The sequence below is a fragment of the Manis pentadactyla genome, chromosome 5, assembly GCF_030020395.1.
Source record: "Manis pentadactyla isolate mManPen7 chromosome 5, mManPen7.hap1, whole genome shotgun sequence".
Lineage (NCBI taxonomy): Eukaryota > Metazoa > Chordata > Mammalia > Pholidota > Manidae > Manis > Manis pentadactyla.
This window is the reverse complement of record NC_080023.1, coordinates 141423995-141446898: the sequence shown is the minus strand read 5'-3', so window position 1 is coordinate 141446898 and position 22904 is coordinate 141423995. Positions and strand designations below refer to the sequence as shown.

The 22904-nt window shown below is 36.7% G+C and overlaps 1 protein-coding gene across 3 annotated transcripts in view; it reads left to right on the top strand.

The window, feature by feature from the left end:
• The window catches only part of SLX4IP (protein), a 220846-nt gene that overhangs the window by 11527 nt on the left and 186415 nt on the right, over positions 1-22904 (top strand). For all 3 annotated transcript variants that reach the window (XM_057502727.1, XM_057502726.1, XM_057502724.1), the window contains exon 2: positions 11198-11252. In XM_057502727.1, coding sequence (XP_057358710.1) covers positions 11226-11252 — 27 coding nt within the window. In that variant the 5' untranslated portion in view covers positions 11198-11225. The remainder of the gene's footprint in view (positions 1-11197; positions 11253-22904) is intronic.

Below are 22904 nucleotides of genomic sequence, written 5' to 3'. Positions count from 1 at the left end.
CATTGAGTGCCTAGTGTCTATAAATGATTATATTGGGAGTTTTTATAGGTCATTTTACTTAGTTCTTTCAGTCATATCAAGTTAGGTGTTACTATCCCTATTTTGTAAATTAGGAATTTGGGACACAGAAGTCAGCACTTTTCTTATAATAAAACCAAGTGCTCTCAACTGTGTTGTCCATTTTTGTAGCCACTAACTACAGTCATTGAACACTTGACATCTGGCCAGTCCAAATTGAGATGTGCTGGAAATATAAAATACACACCTAACTTCAAAGACTTCAAACACCAAGAATGTAAGTAAATATTATATATTGATTACATGTTGAAATGATAATATGTTGTATTTATTGGTTTAAATGAAAAATATTCTTAAAATTAATTTCACCTGTTTATGTTTACCTTTATATGAAACACAGCTGCTAGAAAATTTAAAAATACATTTGTGGCTTGCATTCCTTTTCTTTTGTACAGTGTTACTGTGCAAATGATTTAAATGGGCAGATAGGTCCCTGCACAAGGCTCCAGTTATAACATCCTTTCCACCCCGTTCCTTCCTCCATAGCCACGCTCTTCAACTTGCAGGAGGGTTTAGCACTTAAGAATTGGGTCCATGTCACTAAATTGCTTGCTGTATTTCTGCTTTATTATTGCTGTTGTGGTGCTTATTATTATTATTATTTCTCTTGGTTTAGGTTTTGCTCCTGAAGCATTCCATTAACATCAAAGGGAGCTTTTGCTGGACTTCACCCCTGTGCCCCTAACATGTGATAATACACATGCATTCATGTTCCCCATCCTTGTAATGTTGTAAACATAATGCTACTTAGCCAGGATTCAGTGTTTGTTATTGTGACTATGAATGCTAGTTGTAACTGAGTTGTTAAAACTTATTTTTTATTTTCTGTGCTATTTTTGTTTACCCTGGAATCAATAATTGCTTTGTTACTCAGTTGCTTAGCTTTCATGCATCTGTCCTAATTCGATCTCATATTCTCCATCAGTTGTCTAAAATTCATCTGCATACATGCAGACACTTCTGAAGATGCATCTCCTGGAGCCTTGCAAGCAGCTGTAGCTTTCCCTGATGGTCCTCTCCTGAGCTAGCCCACTGTCTCATGCAGGGACCTGCTTTCACTGGATCCTGGGATTTCCTCTGCTTTTCGCCTGCCTCGGCCTTCCTGTTTCCCGTATCTTCCTCTTTCTTGGTTAATTTCCTCATTTTGGTGTAGCACATCTTTAATAGCTTCCTGAGAAAGGATGCATGAGACTTAAATTTTTTAAGACCTTGCATATCTAAAAATGTCCCCCCCTCACCCCCATCTCGTGTTTAAATGCAACTGGAGATTGGAAGCAATTTTCTTCAAAATTTGGAAGATATTTCCCTATTGCCTTTTAGTTTTCAGATTTACTTTGGGCAATTTGGGGCCAAATATTATCTTAACCACAGCTTCAGACACCCCTCCTACCCACCCCCACCCACACTTTTTAAAGATTCTTTTTGTTACCAGTGTCTGATATATACCATAAAATGAATGAATCTGTTTCTGTTGTAATTGTCATGTGTTGGTCTTCCTAGGTCCTTTAAATGTTTAATTTATTCTCTCTTCTTTTTCTTTTTTTTTTCTGAAGTTACTGAATGACTTATTGAACTATTTAATATTTTTTATTTCAGCTATCACAGTTTTATTTTTATTTATTTTTTATTTTTATTAAGGTATTATTGATCTACACTCTTATGAAGGTTTCACATGAAAAAATAATGTGGTTACTACATTCACCCTGTTATCATGTCCCTCCCATACCCCATTGCAGTCATTGCACATCAGTGTAGTAAGATGCCACAGAGTCACTATTTGCCTTCTCTGTGCTACACTGTCTTCCCCATGATCCCCCCCACACCATGTGTGCCAATCATAATACCCTCAATCCCCTTCTCCCTCCTTCCCCAGCCCTCCCCCTCCCCTCCCCTTTGGTAACCGCTAGTCCCTTCTTATGGTCTCTGATTTATCCACATTTTTGTCAATGCTTGTTATTGCTTGTGATTTTTATTTTTGTCATAATAGTGGGTGTAAAGTAGTATGTCATTATGGCTTTGATTTGTATTTCCTTGATGACTAATGGTGGTGAGCATAATTTCCTATACTTCACCATTTGTATATCTTTGGAGAAATGTCTACTCAAATTCTTTGTCCATTTTTAAGTTGGGTTATTTGTTTTTTTATTGCTGAGTTGTAAGAGTTCTTTATAATTCTAGACATGGATCCCTTTTCAGATATATAATTTACAGATGTTTTCTCCCATTTGGTGGGTTGTCTTTTCACTTTCTTGATACTGTCTTTTAAAGGACAGAAGCTTTTAATTTTACTGACACCTGATTTGCCAGTTTTTTTGTATTCTCACTTGTGCCTGTGATATCAGATCTAAGAAACTACTGCTTAAAGCAAGGTCATAAATTATAATTTATACCTGTTTTCTTCCAGCGTTTTATGATTTTAGCTGTTACATTTAGATCTTTGATCCATTCTGAGTTAATTTTTGTATATAGTGTGATATAGGGGTCCAACTTTATTCTTTTGCATATGAATATCTAGTTGTCTCAGCACTATTTGTTGAAAAAGCTCTTTCCCCATTAAGTTGTCATGGCATGTTTGTTAAAAAAACAACAGTGTAAGGGCCTATTTCTGGACTTTTAATTTTATTCCATTAATCTTTGTGTCTATCCTTATGCTAGTACTGTCTTCCTTTTCAAGACTGTTTTGGCTACTCCATATCCCTTGCATTTTTTTTTTTTTTAAGTTACTTAAAGTTTTTGTTGTTGTTAAATTTTTTATTAAGGTATGATTGATACACACTCTTATGAAGATTTCACATGAAAAAACAATGTGGTTACTACATTTACCCACATTATCAAGTCCCCACCCATACCCCAATGCAGTTACTGTCCATCAGTGCAGCAAGATGCCACAGATCCACTCACTATTTGCCTTCTCTGTGCTACACTGTTCTTTCTGTGATCCCCCACACCATGTGTACTAAACATAATACCCCTCAATCCCCTTCTCCCTCCCTCTCCACCCACCCTCCCACACTCCTCCCCTTTGGGTAATGAACCACTAGTTCATTCTTGGAGTCTCTGAATCTGCTGCTATTTTGTTCCTTCAGTTTTGCTTCATTGTTATACTCCACAAATGGGGGAAATCATCTGGCATTTGTCTTTCTCCGCCTGGCTTATTTCACTGAGCATAATGTCCTCCAGCTCCATCCATGTTGTTGCAAATGGTAGGATTTGTTTTTTTCTTATGGCCAAATAGTATTCCATTGTGTATATGTACCACATCTTCTTTATCCATTCATCTACTGATGGACACTTAGGTTGCTTCCATATCTTGGCTATTGTAAAAAGTGCTGCGATATACATAGGGGTGCATATGTCTTTTTGAATCTGAGAAGTTGTATTCTTTGGGTAAATTCCAAGGAGTGGGATTCCCGGGTCAAATGGTATTTCTATTTTTAGTTTTTTGAGGAACCTCCATATTGCTTTCCACAATGGTTGAACTAGTTTACATTCCTACCAGCAGTGTAGGAGGGTTCCCCTTTCTCTGCATCCTCGCCAGCATCCCTTGCATTTTCATGTGCATTTTAGGATGAGCTTGTCAATGTCTATAAAGAAGTCAGCTGGGATTTTGATAGAGATTTTGTTGAATCTGTAAGTCAGTTTCTTAAGTATTGCTATCCTAACAATATGTACAATCCATGAACTGGGATGTCTGTCTGTTTACTTAAGTCTTTAATTTCTTTCAATAACATTTCACAGTTTTTGGTGTGCAAATCTTGTTCCTTTGTTAATTTTTTGGTAAACTTTTTGATGGTATTGAAAATGGAATTGTTTTCTTAATTTCACATAAGGATTATTCATTGCTAGTAAATAGAAATATAGATGCTTTTTAATATTGATTTTACATCTTACAACCTTGCCAAATTTGTTTAATTCAATAGTTCTTTTTTTTTTTTTTTTTTTCAGAATTTGCTACATATAAGAAGGTGTCATTTGTGAATGGAATTACTGTTATTCTTTCCTTCTCAATCTGGATGCCTTTTCTTTCTTTTTCTTGCTTAATTGCCTGGACTACCACCACTAATACAAAGTTGAATAGAAGTGGCAAGAGTAGACATCACTGTCTTTTCCTCATCTTAGGGGAGAAACCATTCAGTCTTCCATGATTAAGCATCATTTTACCTGTGGGTTTTTAATAGAACTCCTTACCAGGTTGAGGATGTTTTCTTCTATTCCTAGTATGTTGATTTTTTTTAATCAAAAAAGGGTTTTGGGTTTTGTTAAATTATTATTATTTTTATTAAAGTATCACTGAGATACAATCTTATGAAGGTTTCACATGAACAACATTGTGGTTTCAACATTGACCCATATCATTAAGTACTTACCCCCAGCCATTGCAGTCACTGTCTATCAGCATAGTAAGATGCTATAGAGTAATCACTTGTCTTCTCTATGCTGTATTGTCTTCTCCATGACCTACCTATATTGTGAGTGCTAATTATAGTACCCTTAATCCCTTTCTCCCTTCCTCCCCACTCACTGTCCCCAACCCTTTCCTTCTGGTAACTGCTAGTCCCTTGGAGTCTGTGAGTCTGCTGTTGTTTTTGTTCCTTCAGATTTGCTTTGCTGTTATACTCCACAAATGAGTGGAATGATTTGGTACTTGTCTTTCTCTACCTGACTTATTTCACTGAGCATAATACCCTCTAGCTCCATCCATGTTGTTGCAAACGGTAGGATTTGTTTTCTTTTTATGGCTGATTAATATTCCATTTTGTATATGTACCACATTTTCTTTATCCAGTCATCTACTGATGAACAGTTAGGTTGCTTCCATATCTTGGCTATTGTAAATAGTGCTGTGATAAACGTAAGGGTGCATATGTCTTTTTGAATCAGAGATCTTGTTTTCTTTGGGTAAATTCCTAGAAGTGGAATTTTTGGGTCAAGTGGTATTTCTATTTTTAATTTTTTGAGGAACCTTCATATTGCTTTCCACAATGGTTGAACTAGTTTACATTTCCACCATAAGTGTAGAAGGGTTCCCCTTTCCCCACATCCTTGCCATCATTTGTTGTTGCTTGTCTTTTGGATGTTGGCCATCCTAACTGGTGTGAGGTGATACCTCATTGTGGTTTTAATTTGCACTTCCCTGATAATTAACGATGTGGAGTATCTTTTCCTGTGCCTGTTGGCCTTCTCCATTTCTTGTTTGGAAAAGTGTCTGTTCAGATCCTCTGCCCATTTTTTAATTGGGTTATTTGTATTTTGGGTGTTGAGTCATGTGAGTTCTTCATATATTTTGGATGTTAACCCCTTATTGGATAACCCCTTATTGGATATCATTTATGAATATAATATCCCATATTCTAGGATGCCTTTTTGTTCTACTGATGGTGTCCTTTGCTGTACAAAAGCTTTTTTAGTGTTTGATGTAATCCCATTTGTTCATGTTTTATTTTGTTTCTCTTGCTCAAGGAGACGTGCTCAGGAAAAAGTTGCTCATGTTTTATATTCAAGAGATTTTTGCCTATATTTTCTTCTAAGAGTTTTATGGTTTCATGACTTACATTCAGGTCTTTGATCCATTTTGAGTTTACTTTTGTGTCTGGAGTTAGACAATAGTCCAGTTTCATTCTCTTACATGTAGTTTGGCCAATACCATTTGTTTAAGAGGCTGTCATTTCCCCATTGTATATCCATGGCTCCTTTATCATATATTAATTGGCCATATATGGTTGGGTTTATATCTGGGCTCTCTAGTCTGTTCCATTGGTCTGTGGTCTGTTCTTGTGCCAGTACCAAATTGTTTTGATTATTGTGGCTTTGTAGTAGAGCTTGAAATTAGGGAGTGTTTGTTCTTTGTTCTCAGGAATGTCTTGAATATTTTGTGTTTCCATATGAATTTTAGAACTACTTATTCTAGTTTGTTGAAGAATGCTGTTGGTATTTTAATAGGTATTGCATTGAATCTGTAAATTGCTTTAGGCAGGATGGCCTTTTTGACAATATGAATTCTTCCTATCCATGAGCATGGGATGTATTTCCATTTATTGGTGTCTTCTTTAATATCTCTTAAGAGTGTCTTGTAGTTTTCAGGATATAAGTCTTTCACCTCCTTGGTTAGGTTTATTCCTAGGTATTTTATTCCTTTTGATGCAATTATAAATGGAGTTGTTTTCCTGATTTTGCTTTCTGCTCATTCATTGTTAGTATATAGGAATGCAACAGTTTTCTGTGTATTAATTTTGTATCCTGTAACTGTTCTAGTACTTTTTTGGTGGATTCTTTAGGGTTTTCTAAGTACAATATCATGTCATCTGCAAACAGGGACAGTTGAACTTCTTCCTTACCAATCTGGATGCCTTTTATTTCTTTGTATTGTTTGATTGCTGTGGCTAGGACCTCCAGTACTATGTTGACTAGAAGTGGGGAGAGTGGGCATCCTTGTCTTGTTCCCAATCTTAGAGGAAAAGCTTTCTACTTTTTGCTGTTAAGTATGATGCTGGCTGTGGGTTTGTTATATATGGCCTTTATTATGTTGAGGCACTTACCCTCTATACCCATTTTGTTGAGAGTTTTTATCATGGATGGATGTTGAATTTTGTCAAATGCTCTTTCAGTATCTATTGAGATGATCTTGTGATTTTTGTCCTTCTTTTTGTTGATGTGGTGTATGATATTGATTGATTTTCGAATATTGTACCATCCTTGCATTCTGGAATATACCCATCTTGTTCATGATGGATGGTCCTTTTGATGTATTTTTGAATTCGGTTTGCTAATAATTTTTTGAGGATTTTTGCATCTGTGTTCATCAGGGATGCTGGTCTGTGATTTTCTTTTTTTGTGTTGCCTTTGTCTGGTTTTAGAGTGATGCTGACTTCATAGAATGAGTTTGGAAATATTCTTTCCTCTATTACTCTTTGGAAAACTTTAAGAAAGATGGGTATTAGGTCTTCTTTAAGTGTTTGATAATATTCATCTATGAAGCCATCTAGTCCAGGGGTTTTGCTCTTAGGTGGTTTTTTGATTTACCAGTTCAATGTTGTTGCTGGTTATTGGTCTGTTCAGACTTTCTGTTACTTCCTGGGTCAGTCCTGGAGTGTTGTATTTTTCTAGAAAGTTGTCCATTTCTTCTAGGTTATCTAATTTGTTGGCATATTTTTTATAGTATTCTCTGGTAATTTTTTGTATTTCTATGCTGTCTGTAGTGGTTTTTCCTTTCTCATCTCTGATTCTGTTTATGTGTGTAGACTCTCTTTTTTGTCTCAGTAAGTCTGGGTAGGGGTTTATCTATTTTGTTTATTTTCTCAAAGAACCAGCTCCTGGTTTCATTGTTTCTTTCTGTTGTTTTATTCTTCTTTTTATTCTTTTTATTGTTTTATTTAATTCTGCTCTGATCTTCATTATGTTTCTCCTTCAACTGACATTGGGCCTCATTTGTTCTTCTTTTTCTAGTTTATTAATTGTGAGTTTAGACTGTTTTTTGGGATTGTTCTTCTTTGTTGAGTTAGGCCTGTATTCAGTATTTCCCTCTTAGAACTGCCTTTGCTGTATCCCACAGGTTTTGGGCTGTTGAGTTGTTTTCATTTGTCCCCATGTATTGCTTGATCTCTGTTTTTATTTGGTCATTGATCCATTGATTATTTGGGAGCATGCTGTTAAGCCTCCATGTGTTTATGGGTTTTTCTGTTTTCTTTCCATAATTTCTAGTTTCATACCTTTGTGGTCTGAGAAGCTGGTTGGCACAATTTCAATCTTTTTGAACTTACTGAGGCTCTTTTTGTAGCCTTGTATGTGATCTATTCTGTAAAATGTTCCATGTACACTTAAGAAGAATGTGTATCCTGCTGCTTTTGGGTGGGAGTGTTCTGTAAATGTCTGTTAGGTTCATCTATTCTAATGTGTTGCTCAGTGCCTCTGTCTCCATACTTATTTTTTGTCTGGTTGATCTGTTCTTTGATGTGAGTGGTGTGTTGAAGTCTCCTAAAATGACTGCATTGAATTCTATTTCCCCTTTAATTCTGTATTTGTTTCACATATTTAGGTGCACCTATATTGGGTGCATAGATATTTATAATGGTTATATCCTCTTGTTGAACTGACCCCTTTATCATGTAATGTCCATCTTTGTCTCTTGTTACTATCTTTGTTTTGAAATCGATTTTGTCTGATATAAGTACTGCTACTCCTACTTTTTTCTCACTGTCATTTGCATGAAATAATTTTTTCCATACCTTCCCTTTTATTCTGTGTATGTCTGGGTTTGAAGTGAGTCTTATGTAGGCAGCATAAAGATGGGTCTTGCTTTTTATCCATTTTGTAACTCTTTGTCTTTTGATTGGTGCATTCAGTCCATTTACATTTAGAGTGATTATTGATAGATATGTCCTTATTGCCATTGTAGGCTTTAAATTTGTTGTTACCAAAGTTCAAGGGCAGCTTCCTTTCTATCTAACAGACTATCTTAACTCACTTGTTACACTATTTCAAACACAATCTAAAGGTTCTTTTTTTCCCCCTCCTCTTCTTCTTCTCTGCTACTCTTTATATATTAGGTGTCATTTTCTGTATTCTTGTTTATCCTTTGACTGACTTTGTGAGTATTTGATTTAATTTTGTATTTGCTTAGTAATTAAGAGGTCTACTTCCTTTACTGTGGTTTTCTTTTCTCCTGTGACAGCTATTTAACTTTAGGAGCACTTCCATCTAAAGCAGTCCCTTTTAGATACACTGTAGAGACAGTTTGTGGGAGGTAAATTCTCTCAACTTTTGCTTACCTGGAAATTGTTTAATCCCTGCTTCAAATATAAATGATGTCTTGCCGGTAGATTATTCTTGGTTTGAGGCCCTTCTGTTTCATTGCATTAAATATATCATGCCACTCCCTTCTGGCCTGTAAGGTTTCTGCTGAGAAGTCTGCTGAAAGCCTGATAGGATTTCTGTTATAAGTGATTTTTTTTTTTTCCTCTCTGGCTGCTTTCAATACTCTCTCCTTGTCCTTGATCTTTGCCATTTTAATTATTACATGTCTTGGTGTTGTTTTCCTAGTATTCCTTGTGTTAGGAGATCTCTGCACTTCCATGACTTAAGTGACTATTTCCTTCCCCAGATTTGGGAAGTTTTCAACAATTATTTCCTCAAATAGACTTTGTATCCCCTTGTCTCTCTTATTCTTCTGTAACCCCTATAATGTGAATATTGTTCCATTTAGATTGGTTGCACAGTTCTCTTATTATTCTTTCATTCCTAGAGATCCTTTTTTCTCTCTGTGCCTCAGCTTCTTTGTTTTCCTGTTCTCCAATTTCTATTTCATTTACCATCTACCTCTTCTAATCTACTTTTAAATCCCTCCATTGTGTGTTTCATTTCACATACTGTATTTTTCAAAATTTCTCTCTCTTTTTTGAAGTCCTCCCTGAGATCCTGAATATTTTTCTGTAGCTCCATGAGCATGTTTATTACTTTTATTTTGAAATCTTTATCAATAAGGTTGGTTATTTCAGTTTCACTAAGCCCTCTTTTGGCATTTTTTCTTGTAATTTTGTTTGGACCAAATTCCTTTGCTGTTTCATTTTTTCAGTGTTTCCTATGGAATGATAATTTTGTGTAGGTTGTGCCCTCTAGTGCCCAGAAGCTCTATTCTCTGGCACTGCCATGTACCAGGAGCAATGAAAGAGGTCACAGGTGAGCAGAATCGGTGCATACCTGGGGGAAAGAGCTTGGCTAGGAGGGTTCCCTGCCTGTGGCTGTAATGCTTGCCTCCACTGCCAGGTCCAGTGGCCAGAGCATGCAGGAAGGAGCCTCTGTGCTATGCCCCTGTAGCTGCCCTCCGGCTGGCCTGATGTGATGGTGGGGGCAGCAGGTGAGTGGGACCAGCTCCTGTTGAGAGGAAGGAGCAGCAGGTTGTGTACTGCAGTGTGGGGCCTTTGGACTGTTTTGCCCACCAGGCGCATGGAGCATCTGAAGCTCCTGAGAGTTCCTAACCTGCTGGGCTGAGTGTGCCAGGATTGTTTTGTACACCTTTCTCCTGCGCAGAGAGTTCTGTGTAATCTTTGCCCCATTAGCACCCCCTCACTGCTGGGAAGTCCCTTAGAGTGCCCACCTTTCTTTTGTCCCAGGGGTGCCAGTAGTGCATACCTATTCTCTACAAGTGGCTGGAATCCCAGTCTCTGTGAGTATTCTGCCTGTCTTTGCTCTCCAACCCCACTAATTTCCAGAGCACCATGTAACGTGGGTTCATGCTCCTAGAGCAGATCTCCAGGGCTGGGTGTTCAGCAGTCCTGGGCTTCTACTCCTTCCCGGCTCCATTTCTCTTCCTCCTACTTGTGGGCTGGTGAGGAGGGAGGGCTTGGGTCCCACCGGATTGTGGCTTTGGTACTTTACCCTTTTCTGTGGTGTGAGGTCTTTTTTTTTCCCCCAGATGCAGGCAGTCTGTTCTTCAGTCTGTTATGCAGCCTTTGGGTTGCTTTTTCAGGATTAGTTGTATTTGCTATATTTTCTTGTTTTATGTGATTTTGGGAACAGGTTTCTGCCTCATTTCTCACAATGCCATTTTCTCCTGCCCAAATTATTTTTTTTTATGGAGATGATCATGTGGGCTTTTTCCCTTTTTCTATTAATATAGTGTATTGTGTTGATTAATTCCAGATATTAGGTCAACTTTAGATTTCTGGGATAAATCCAACTTGGTCATGGTATATAATCCTTTTTATATGTTGCCAGGTTTGGTTTGTAGTATTTTGTTGAGTATTTTTGTGTCTTCATTAATAAGGGATATTGGTGTGTAATTTTCCTTCCTTGTGATGTCTATGGCTTTGGTATAAGGATAATACTGGCCTCATAGAGTCATTTAAGATTTTTTCCTATGCTTTTGTTTTTTAAGTGTTCGTGGAGAGTTGGTGTTAATTATTTAAACATTCGGTAGAATACATCTGGACTTTCCTTCTCTTTGTTGATGGCTTTAAAATTACTAATTCAGTATAATGTATTTTTTAAGACCCATTGTATGTGGACACTCATCTCACAAATACCTATTGATTTTTGATTATTCAGCCAACTTTTCTCCTATATAATATCCATATAGAAAAAAATTTTGATATATGTACTAATCACTTTTTTTTTTCTATTAAAGGTCTGTAATACTCTGGAATCAATAAGCCATGTCTTCAAAGAAATTTGCTGTTAAAGTAAGTAGTGCTTACAGGCATCTTTAAAATAGTTAATCCTTTCTAAGAAAACTAATTCTATGCTCATTAAAAATGTATATTATATAATTTTTAAGTATTTGGACATTTCTAATAATCATTTTATTATTGGTGTTTAGTATAATTCTTCTATTTTGGTAAACATTCTGTAAGCACTTGAAAATGTGATGGTTGTCAGGTACATTGAAATATGTATGTCACTTAGGTCAGGTTTGTTAATTATGTTGTAAAAATCAGCTATGTATTACTGATATTTTTGTCCATTTGTCCTGTCAGTTGAGAGAGGTATATTAAAATCTCCAACTATGATTTTTAGATTTGTATATTTGTTTGTCCTTTTGTTTAGATTTGCCTTGTATATCCTGAGTCTATGTTATAGGTACTAGAGAACTATAAAAGAGTTCTCTATAGAGAACCAGTAAAAGAACATTTATGATTGTTTTTTTGTTGAATCTTTAGTCATTATGAAATGTCTCTTCTTATCTCTAGTAATACTTCTTAACTTAAAGTCTGCTTGTCTGATATTAGTAGGGGATGTATGTAGGTCCCCCAACCAAATCTCTGAGGCCCCTTTGGATTCCCAAACCCCAGCAGTCAATAAGTCCCACCATGTACACAAAATCTCTAATCAGCATTGCATTGTCTATTCTTAAATATGAATGGACAAAAGAGTGTCACCAGACAGTTAAGGAACTTGAGAAACAGAGAACTAGAGAATAGGGAAAGAGAGAAAAAAGTGAATGAACAAACTTGGAGGGCCAGAGAGGATCTAGGAAGCAGAAGAAGACTTTTAAAACACTGTAATTAGTATCTTCAAAGCAATAAAGGAAACTATTATAGCCATATATAAGAGCAAAATTTTATAAACAAGGGAAATTTCTGAGAATAGGATTAAGCTTTAGAAATTAAAAATGTGCATAATGGAAATAATTCAATTAAATATGGGAAGGGAAGAAGATTGAGGGATACCACTCAAAGTAGAGTAAAAGGATTATAGATAAAAATGGGGAGAAATCAAAAGAAAATTACAGGTTCAGTCTTGATATGAAAAATTGGAGTTCTAGAAAGGAAAACAAGGAAAATGGTGGAGAGAAAAATTGTGAAAGAAACCACAGAGTAAAATTTACTGGAAATGAAGGACGTAAAGTTCCTATTTGAAAGTTCCAATGGGTGGATTCCTAAAACAGTCAATGAAAATGAATTGTACCAAGTAACATCATCCTAAAATTTCAGAATCATGTGAATACAGAGAAGATCCTAAAAGAAAAACAGACTGCATACAGCGGATCAGACTCAGAACAGCCTTCTTAAGAGCAATAGCTGGGGGTGATAGAACAAATTCTCACAGTATTCTTAGGATAATGGTTTCCAATCCAGAACTTTGTTCAAGGACCAACTTTCAATCACATGGCAAAGTAGAGTTAGAGACATAGATGAAAAATCTAAAAAGTTTCTTTCTAATGTACCCTACGTTAGAAAGGATGTGGTTTTCCTAAATGAAGGGGTAAACAGAGAAAGAGTGAGATATGGAATCAAGGAAATAGGGAATCCTATAAGTGGTAGTCTGGGTAAATCTCATGATGATAACTGTGTATCCTGCCTAGGAAGTAACCAGTCCTGTTAAGATAGGACACAGGGCTCTGCAAAAGATGTCCCCAGTAGGAAAATGAATAGAATACCTCACGAATTTAAATGTATTGGGAGGAGATTTTTTTAGGTCTGTCAGAGAGAGTGGGAATAATTCAGTGGTAAGAATATGGGAAACTAAAGAAAAGAAAAATGAAGCAACCCTTCACTCCAAGCAAGCAAAAAATTGTGCGAGACAGGAAAGTAAGCTTAGTATACCACATGGCTCAACTTTAAACAAAGGGTGCAATTTATATATTGTGAACTCCAAATTTCGAAGGCTGGGGAAAGAGATGTGTGGGAGGGTGGATTGTAAGCATTGTCCTCATGTTCAGTTGAAGGCATATAAAACAAATAATAAGAAATTGTGGTATAAATACAGTATTTAGAAAAAGGATGGTAAATACCAGATGAAATAGCTAAAGTTTTCAGCTTAGTTGCTTCTGGTGAGTTGGAGCTGGAGTGGAGGTGGTGGCAGGATGGGGCAGAAGAGGCCTGCTTTTGATACGTCATTTTAATCTGTGTATATGCATTCCTGTGATAAAAAATTAAACTTGAAAAAGGAATTAACTTACACACATTTTCATATAGATGCATCTGCTTTCTACTATCTGGGTTGAAAAATACTTGGATAGAGCATAGTTTCCAAAGTAACAGAAAATCAGATAAATACCAGCAGGCTTGCTGTTTGCATCTCAGGTGTGATTCTAAGACTTTCCCTAGAATGGTATTCATTATCCATGCAAGCAGTTTATCCTTCTTCAAATGCAGAAAGATTTTCTGACCTTCCTGCATATAAGAGGGCTTTTTTTTTAAAAAAAAAAAACTGCTGTAGTCCTGGTTTTGAACTCTTTCTTATAATTCCTGGGCCTGAATTATAGGAAATGGCAAAAGTGGATAAGATGTGAGAGTCCTTGGGACCACAAGCTTTCAGGATTTCTTGACTTCTGGGCCACTGCAGCTTGTGGCAGGGAGATTTGTCCTGTACTTAAGTGACTCCTTTCTTAGTTGGAAGTACTGGTGATAGTGGTGACAGCAGACACATGTCTCCCCAAGGCTCCATAGGGATCTTAGTTTTCACTCTGCACCTACCCCAGTGTTTTAGAATTTCCAAAATTATAAGTTTTTTAGGGTTCGGGGTTAGCAAATTGCATCCCACAGCTGCTCGTTTTTGTAAATAAAGTTTTATTGGAACACAGCCACTTCCATTGTTTACATATTGTCTCTGGTTGCCACAGTGGCAGAGGTGAATAGTTAAAACAGACTTCACTGCCTACAAAGTCTGAAATATTTATATGCCTGTATATATAGACATACAAATGCTTATTTAGGTATGTAAATATATTTCTTAAGTACATCTCAATTCCTACTGGCTACATTTCAAGTGCTCACTAGGTACACATGGCTGGCAGTAGCTGTATTGGATGCCTTGGTTCTAATCCTTCTATACTCCTCACTCCTTGCACCTTGTCAGAGTAAGTTTTCAGTGAAGTTACCTTGAGTCAGTCACACTGGCTGCAAGGGTGGGTAAATGAACAAGGACAAGCAAGGCCATTTCCTTTGCAAGTGAAAGCAAGAAGTAGACATGGATATGTAATGTATTAATCATGCTCTTTTATCCATTCAAACCACAGAGCTTTAATCAAAGGAAGTTACATTTGAAGAATAAGTTATTGTCTCAAGTGTCAAATCAATATGCCTGGTGTCTACTTCTGAAGAGTTTATGGGTCCATCCCCATCTTTAAGGGTATTTTAAAAAGTGTGTAGTGTCAACAGGTCTCACTTTTTTTGATAATTACTTCTTAATGATTTAAAATTTTCAACTTGGGTTCCAGCAAAGCAGTACTATGAAAAGGTTCCTACCTCATTTTGTCAGTCACTGTAGGGCATTTCCTGTGCTTTCTGCATCTGTTTTCTTGGATTAGTTAGGTATTACACCAAAGTCTAGGATTCTTTTGGCTACAAAGCTTGCTCTGCTGCTTCCCCTCCCCCAGTCTACTTTATTGTGGGTGGGAAAATTCTTGTTGATTAATTACAAGGGATTCCTGGCTTGCCTAGCTGGGGCAGCCTGGGAAGATTACAGAGCCTGGCTTAGTGACAGGCCAATCTGTATTTAAGGAAAAACTTGGACTAGTCAGATTTCCCTGGAATGTAGATCGGGCTTTGTCTCCTTCCACAGGGAATACACCCCTCCTCCTCCTTCCCACCCATTCTGGGAGACTTTCAGCTTTTACTCTGCTGTTGATATTTGTCCACTTTTTATTCCAGAGAGACAGTGAAGCTGGAGTTATGGGGCAGGAAGACAGAGTCACGTCCTAAGTCTAAATTAACAGGTCTAAGATTTTATTAATGTTAGGAGGAGGTATTTCTATTTTTAGCTTTTTGAGGAACTTCCATACTGCTTTGCACAGTGGCTACAATTTATGTTCCCACCAAAAATGTAGGAAGGTTCTCTTTTCTCCACAGCAGCATCAACACTTGTTATGTTTTGTATAATGTTTTAAAAAAAGCCCTCTTATATGCAGGAAGGTCATTAATGTTGTGGGATGCAATTTATTAATGTTTGCTCTGAGTGGAGCTGAAATAAAGCATATAGGGTCAGTTAAGAGTTTGCCTACTTTTTTTTTTTCTTTTTAAATCTCCCCGCATCTTTACTGTCTGTGTTTTTCTTTCTACTCCTTTGTAGCAATTAAAGTTTTATGTTCTGCTCTGTATTTCAGTTAACCTTAGTCTCTGAATTCCTTAGAACAACCACAATAAGAGAAATATGCCCAAGAAGTGACAGTAATTTCCTCTTTGTAGTAAAAGTAAAAGTGAAGAGCAAGGCCTTGAACTTTCAGAGAAAGAGAGACAGTTGACTAGCACATGGGCTTTTGTCTTGCTTGTTTGCCTCAGTGAATCACTTCAATTCTGTGCCCTAGGTTTTTCAGTCTGCCTAAAAAGAAATGTGGTTAGTGCTCATTTGAAAATCAATGCATTGATTTTTGTGTATTACATTGAAAAAGAGATTTATACAGATACTTTCATATCAGCCAAATTCTTGGTAATGACTTTCTACTAAATTTTAAGGAGAATGAAACTGAAGTGGCCTAACAAAATAAACTGCAAATTTTAAAATGGTTCTAGTATTCTTTACTAGAAAGAAATTTGAATGAGGAGTATACAACCTTTATCCCTAAGAATGTTTTCATTCTTGTCTCTGTGAAGCTTTTCAAGGTGAATGTTTTTATTCTTGTCTCTGTGGAACTTTTCGAGGTGAAAAAGTACCTCTTTGGTTCTTCTCCCAGTACTTAAACTTATCATTTTCCAGTTCTTTCTTAATTCTGTCTATTCCTTGGGAAAGCCTTAATTTTTAAAAGCATATAGGGTCAGTTAAGAGTTTGCCTAACAGTGGATGACATGCTCGTACTAATGTAGGCTGCTGTTTCTCCCCTCTTGTGAATGAATTATCTCTTTTATCACATTGCCCATGCTGGAAACTGTAGTTAACTAAAAGTGTAATTACTTGATAGACTTGAAATAAAATTCACAAAAGTTCACAGTCACCCAATTAAATTCTGCCTCCGACTTAAAGCTTGTAGGTGCCTTCTCAGTAGGGCATTTGCTCTGAGTGGAGCTGAAATAAAGTTCTTGTTGGACTTAAAATGAAATTTCCTTTTCCAAGTGTACTGTCTGCCTTTCTGGCCAGACATCCAGTTTTATTTTCTCAACCTTTTCTCACATGTATAAACTCATCTTTTCTTTTTTGGATGATTAGAAAGTATTTAAAGACAGCCCTGGCTCCTCATCCTCTTTTCAGTTTCAACTTCCTACCTGCCTCCAGGAATTCTCTTCCTAAATTGATCCCTGAAACCTCAAACTAAGAATTCAGTTTATTACAGTTTTCTTGTAACCTGGCTTTTGCTTTGAATGTCCCTGATAGTGCCCTCACACAGCCTCGCCTTGCCAAATTATGATGTCTCCTGGTCCTTCATTCATAGCCATCTATTTAATGCATCTGCCTTCTTTTTCTTTAATTGAAATATAGTTGATATGCAATCTTATATTGATTTTGAGTTTACAACACAGTGGTTCAACAGTTACCCTTATTATTAAATTCTCACCCCACTCTTGTGCAGTTACTATCTGTCAACATAGGAAGATGTTACAGAATCACCGGCTGTTTTCCATGCTGTACTACCATCCCTGTAGCCAGCGTATATTATGATTGAGAAGTTTTGTGCCCTGTTAATTCCCCTTGCCCTCCCTACCCACCCATCCCAACCCTTCCCTCACAGTAACCACCAGTCGCTTCTCAGTGTCTATGAGTCTTCTGCTATTTTGTTCCCTTTGTTTTATTTTTAGATTCCACAGATAAGGGAAATCATATGGTATTTCTCTGCTTGGCTTATTTCACTTAGCATGATACCCTCTAAGTCAATCCATGTTGCAAATGGCAGGATTTCTTTCTTTTTTGTGGCTAAATAATATTCCATTGCATGTATGTACTACTTTTTTATCCATTCATCTATTATGGACACTTTGTTTGCTTCCATTATCTTGGCTACTGTAAATAATGGGGCAATAAGCATAGGGGTGCATGTATCTTTTTGAATCAAGGATTTTGTTTTCTTTGGGTAAATTCCTAGAAGTGGAACTACTGGGTCATATGGTATTTCTATTTTTAGCTTTTTGAGGAACTTCCATAATGCTTTGCACAGTGGCTACAATTTATGTTCCCACCAAAAATGTAGGAAGGTTCTCTTTTCTCCACAGCAGCATCAACACTTGTTATTTCTTGTCTTTTGGATAGTGGCCATTCTGACTGGTGTGAGGTAGTATCTCATTGTGGTTTTAATTTGCATTTTCCTGATGATTAGCAATGTGAAGCATCTTTTCATGTGCTTGTTGGCCATCTGTATTTCTTCTTTGGGAAAATGTTCAGGTCCTCTGCCCAATTTTTAATCGAGTTATTTGTTTTTTTGGTGTTATAGCATATGTGTTCTTTATATATTTTGGGATGCTAACCTCTTATCGGATAAATTGTTTACAAATATATTCTCCCATACTGTAGGATGCCTTTTTGTTCTGTTGAGGGTTTCCTTTGCTATACAGAAGCTTTTTAATTTGATGTAGTCCCACTTGCTCATTTTATTTTATTTCCCTTGCCTGAGGAGATATGTCCAGGAAAAAATTGCTCATACTTGGCTCAAGAGTTTTATGGTTTTATGTCTTATACTTAGGTCTTTAATCCATTTTGAGTTTACTTTTATGTATGGAGTTAGTAATCCAGTTTCATTCTCTTGCATGTAGCTGTCCAGTTGTCCCAACACCAGTATTTGAAGAGGCTGTATTTTTCCCATTGTATATTCATGGCTTCTTTGTCATATGTTAATTGACCATATATGTATGGGTTTATATCTGCTCTCTCTATTCTGTTCCTTTGATCTATAGGTCTGTTCTTGTGCCAGTATCATACTGTTTCAATTGCTGTAGCTTTGTAGTATAGCTTGAAGGCAGAGAGTGTAATACCCCCAGCTTTGTTCTTCCTTCTCAGGATTGCTTTGGCTATTTGGGATCTTTTTGTGGTTCCATAAGAATTTTAGGATTATTTACTCTAGTTCCTTGAAAAATGCAGTTGGTATTTTGAGACTGCATTGAATCTGTAAATTGCATTGGGAAGGATGACTATTTGTATAATATTCTTCCATTCCATAGCACAGGATAGATTTCTATTTCTTTGTCTTCTTTAATTTCTCTCATGAGTGTCTTACAATTTTCAGGGTATAGGTCTTTTACCTCCTTGGTTAGGTTTATTCCTAGCTTTTTTATTCCTTTTGATGCAATTATAAATGGAATTGTTTTTCTAATTTTTTTCCTACTAGTTCATTGTTGATATATAGGAAGGAATGCAATAGATTTCTGTGTATTAATTTTGTATCCTGCAACTGTGCTGAATCCAGTTATTAGTTCTAATAGTTTTTTTTGTGGGGTTTTTAGAGTTTTCTACTTATAGTATCATGTCATCTGCAAATAGTGACAGTTTTACTTCTTCCTTACCAATTTGGATGGCTTTTCTGTCTGAGTGCCATAGCTAGGCCCTCCAGTACTATGTTGAATAGAAGTGGTAAGATTGGACACCTTTGTCTTGTGCCTTATCTTAGAGGAAAAGCTTTCAACTTTTCACCATTGAGTAATGTTAGTTGTGGATTTGTCATATGTGACCTTTATTATGTTGAGGTACATTCCCTCTATACCATTTTGTTGAGAATTTTCTCATGAATGGATGTTGAATTTTATTGAATGCTTTTACAGCATCTATTGAGATAATCATATGGTTTTTATCCTTTTTTTTCTTTTTTTGGTTTATATGTATGATGTTAATTGATTTATGAACACTACTATTCTTGCATCCCTGGAATAGATCCCACTTGGTCGTGATGGATAATCTTCTTGATGTATTTTTGAATTCAGTTTGCTAATATTTTGTCGAGGATTTTTGCATCTGTGTTCATCCAGGCATATTGGCCTATAATTTTCTTTTTTTGTCCTATCTTTGTCTGGTTTTGGTTTAGAGTGGTGCTGGCCCTGTAGCATGAGTTTGGAAGTCTTTCCTCCTTTTCTGCTTTCTGGAATACTTTAAGAAGGATGTGCATTATCTCTTCTTTAAATTTGGTAGAATTCAGCTATGAAGCCATCTGGTCCTGGAACATTTTTTTGCTGGGAATTTTTTGATTATCAATTCAATTATGTTACTGGTAATTGGTCTGTTCAGATTTTCTGTTTCTTAGTCTTAGAAAGTTGTATTGTCCTAGGAATTTGTCTGTTTCTTCTAGTTGCCCAATTTATTGGCACATCATTTTTCATAGAATTCTCAAATAATTCTTTGTATTCCTGTTGTGTCATTTGTGACTACTCCTTTTTGTTTCTGAGTTTATTTGTGCCCTCCCCCCCCCCTTTTTTTTTTTTGATAAGTCTGGTTAGGGGTTTGGTTTGCCTATTTTATCTTCTCAAAGAGACCAGCTCTTGGTTTCATTGACTTTTTTTTCTTTTTGTTCTTTGTTCTCTATTTTACTGATTTCTGCTCTGATCCTTATTATGACCCTCTTACTAACTTTGGGTCTCATTTGTTCTTCCTTTTCTAGTTTCTTTAGTTGTGAGTTTAGACTATTTATTTGGGATTGTTCTTGTTTTTTTAGGTAAGTCGGTATTGCTAAGTACTTCCCTCTTAAAACTGCTTTTGCGGCACCCACAAATTTTGCACTGTTGTATTTTGTTTTCATTTGTCTCCATGTATTGCTTGATTTCTGTTTTGATTTGTTCACTGATCCATTGTTTATTTAGAAGTATGTTGTTCCGCCTCCATGTGTTTGTTGGGTTTTTTGTTTGTTTGTTTTCTTTGGGTAATTTATTACTAGTTCCATAGCTTTGTGGTCTGAGAAGTTTGTTCATACAATTTCAATCTTTTTGAATTTACTGAGGCTCTTTTTGTGGTCTAGTATGCTATCTATTCTGGAGAACATTCCATGTACACTTGGAAAAATGTGTATTCTGCTGTTTTGGGTGGAACGTTCTTAATGCATCTACCTTCTGCAGAATGTCTAGGACTTGCTGCTCTCTTTTCTTACAAATTCATTCTTTGCTATCCTTGTTGCTTGTATTTCTGCATTAATCTGTGGATAATCTCTATGCTTTTCTTGTCTTGCTCTTCCAGTTAATTTAGACAAGTGCCAGGATAATGTTTTCTTAAAAGCATTTTCATCATGTTACTTCCTTGCTTAAGTGATCAGGGTAATTCCTTTTGTTTAATCAGATCTAATGTAATCTGGAGCTAGATTTAAGGCACTCATAAATCTTCTCCCTTTTTCTTCACTTTTGTCCCATGTTTTTATCTGGGAACTTGGGAACATGGCCCACCTATTCCTGTGAATCTGATACATTTGCATTTCTTGCACGGATCTGGCCTTTGGTTTTCTCTTCCTATTCTTCTGTACCTTTTATTCCTTCATCTCTATTGCTCAGCTGTTTCCAGGCTTGACCAATGGTTGTTTCTCCTTTGATACATAGTCCAAAGTTTTTTCCAACGTTGATTACCCCCTCACTTTGTTCCTTTGACCAGCTTATGTTGTCATGCTTTAGATATATTCTCCAACAGTTTATATATGTAAACACATGCTTTTACATCACACTGTCCTGGCTACAGTGCCTGAGAAGGACATGTGTTCTTGCTTCTTGCATCGAGGCCTTGCATAATTTGGAGCATTTCTGAGGTGCCCATAACCCTCATTTTCCTTATTACGAAGATGAGAAGTTTCTTTCCTCATGGCTTATGGAGAACGGGGAAGTCACTCAGGCTTAGAGTTATTTCTCACTGGTCTTTTTTCAGTTCCAGACAGGAAATGTTGTAATCTTCTACTTGTGGTATTTTTCTTTTCTTAAAAAAATTTCATCTCAACCTATTTCTCCTTTTAGTTGTCTATAGTTCCACTTTGAAAATATTTTAAGTAATTCTTTTGATAGCAGCCTCTGTTCATAGACAAAATGATGATGTAGAATTTGCTTCTGAATGTCCTTTAGGTTAGGAAATTATTTTAATATAATAATGTTAATTATTTGGTCATTTTTATATTGTTTTAATTAACACCTTAGTGTTAGAACTTGATACTTTAGTTGTTCCCAACATACATATAAAACATGTGCTTTCTATATTTTTCACTTATTCTAGTGAAAAGAGTCTTTTAGTAGAAAAGTAGACTCAGGATCTCTCACCAGATGTAAGAACACAGTAAGTTCCTTGGATTCTCTGTGAGAGCTGTAGAGGGCATTGTTGTTCTGCAATCTGTAAAGGAACCATGTCTGCAGGACACTGATCCAGGGCAGCTCAGCAACTAAAGTGCTTTTAAAATTGCTGGCTCATTCCTGAATTATTATGACATCCAAATGCCTGTTTGTTTGCCTGGGAGTTGTGTGCATGCTCTCAGCCATAGTCCCTGTGGGTAGGCCTGTGGGTATTTAGATTCCTCTGTCTTAACAGTTCCCCTACAGGAAACAGTCCCATTGACTGCAGCACTAGAAAACAATCACAGCAACCCAAATTACCCAGGGTGGCCGCAGGGAAAGCATTATGAGTGACTGAAGACTGGCTCTGGTGTGCTTCCCTTCCAGATTCAGAAACTGGAAGTGACGGGACAGAATGGGGGTCCCTTTTGTCTTTGGAAAGCTTTGGGACCCCAGCCCAGCCCTGGTCCTAGCAGTAAAAGCTGCAGATTTTCAATGGAGAATGAGATGAAGTCCTGGATGTCAGTGTCATTACACTTACTGCCCTTCCTACCCACCTTTCCTTATTGTTATCATTACTACGAATTTGGGGGCTTCGTGGTTGAGGAATTGACAGTGGTGTAGGGACTGACAGAGTGTCCTTGCATTCTGAAATCCTTGGGATTAAATGGGAATAACATTCTACTGAAATAGCGTATGTGTGTGGCAGTCCAGCCATTAGTCAAATAATGTAGAGATGCACAGGGTTCACTTATTGTCCTTTAAATGCTTCTCTGGTAGTAACCTCTTGGAATCCCATGATTGCGTAATACAGGAAACTAGAACACTGTATGTATCACTTGGTTGCATGTGAGTAGCATGTGACAATAACATTCTGATTTTAACAGACACCAAGTAATGAGTTTTTAATAGTGACCCTGCACACTCATACAGATGTGTGCTGTATTTTGTAAGTGTCATCTGAGATGAGAAATATTGTTATGCTGACGTCTCACAAAGGTATAGTATTATATTGATTCTAGCAAGGCATGTGTCACATCTAACAACCAGATCTTATTAACTGAAAAATTCACCATATCCTATAGATGAGGGTTGAGATCATGTTTAGTTCTAAATTTCTGTCATGCTCTGGGTTCTTTTATAATGCCTCTTGAAATTTAGATCATCAGGTTTTGAGGAAAGATGAAATTTGCATCAGACTTTTTATTACATTTCCTGAATTCAAGGCATGGATTCACTTGTGAAAAATTG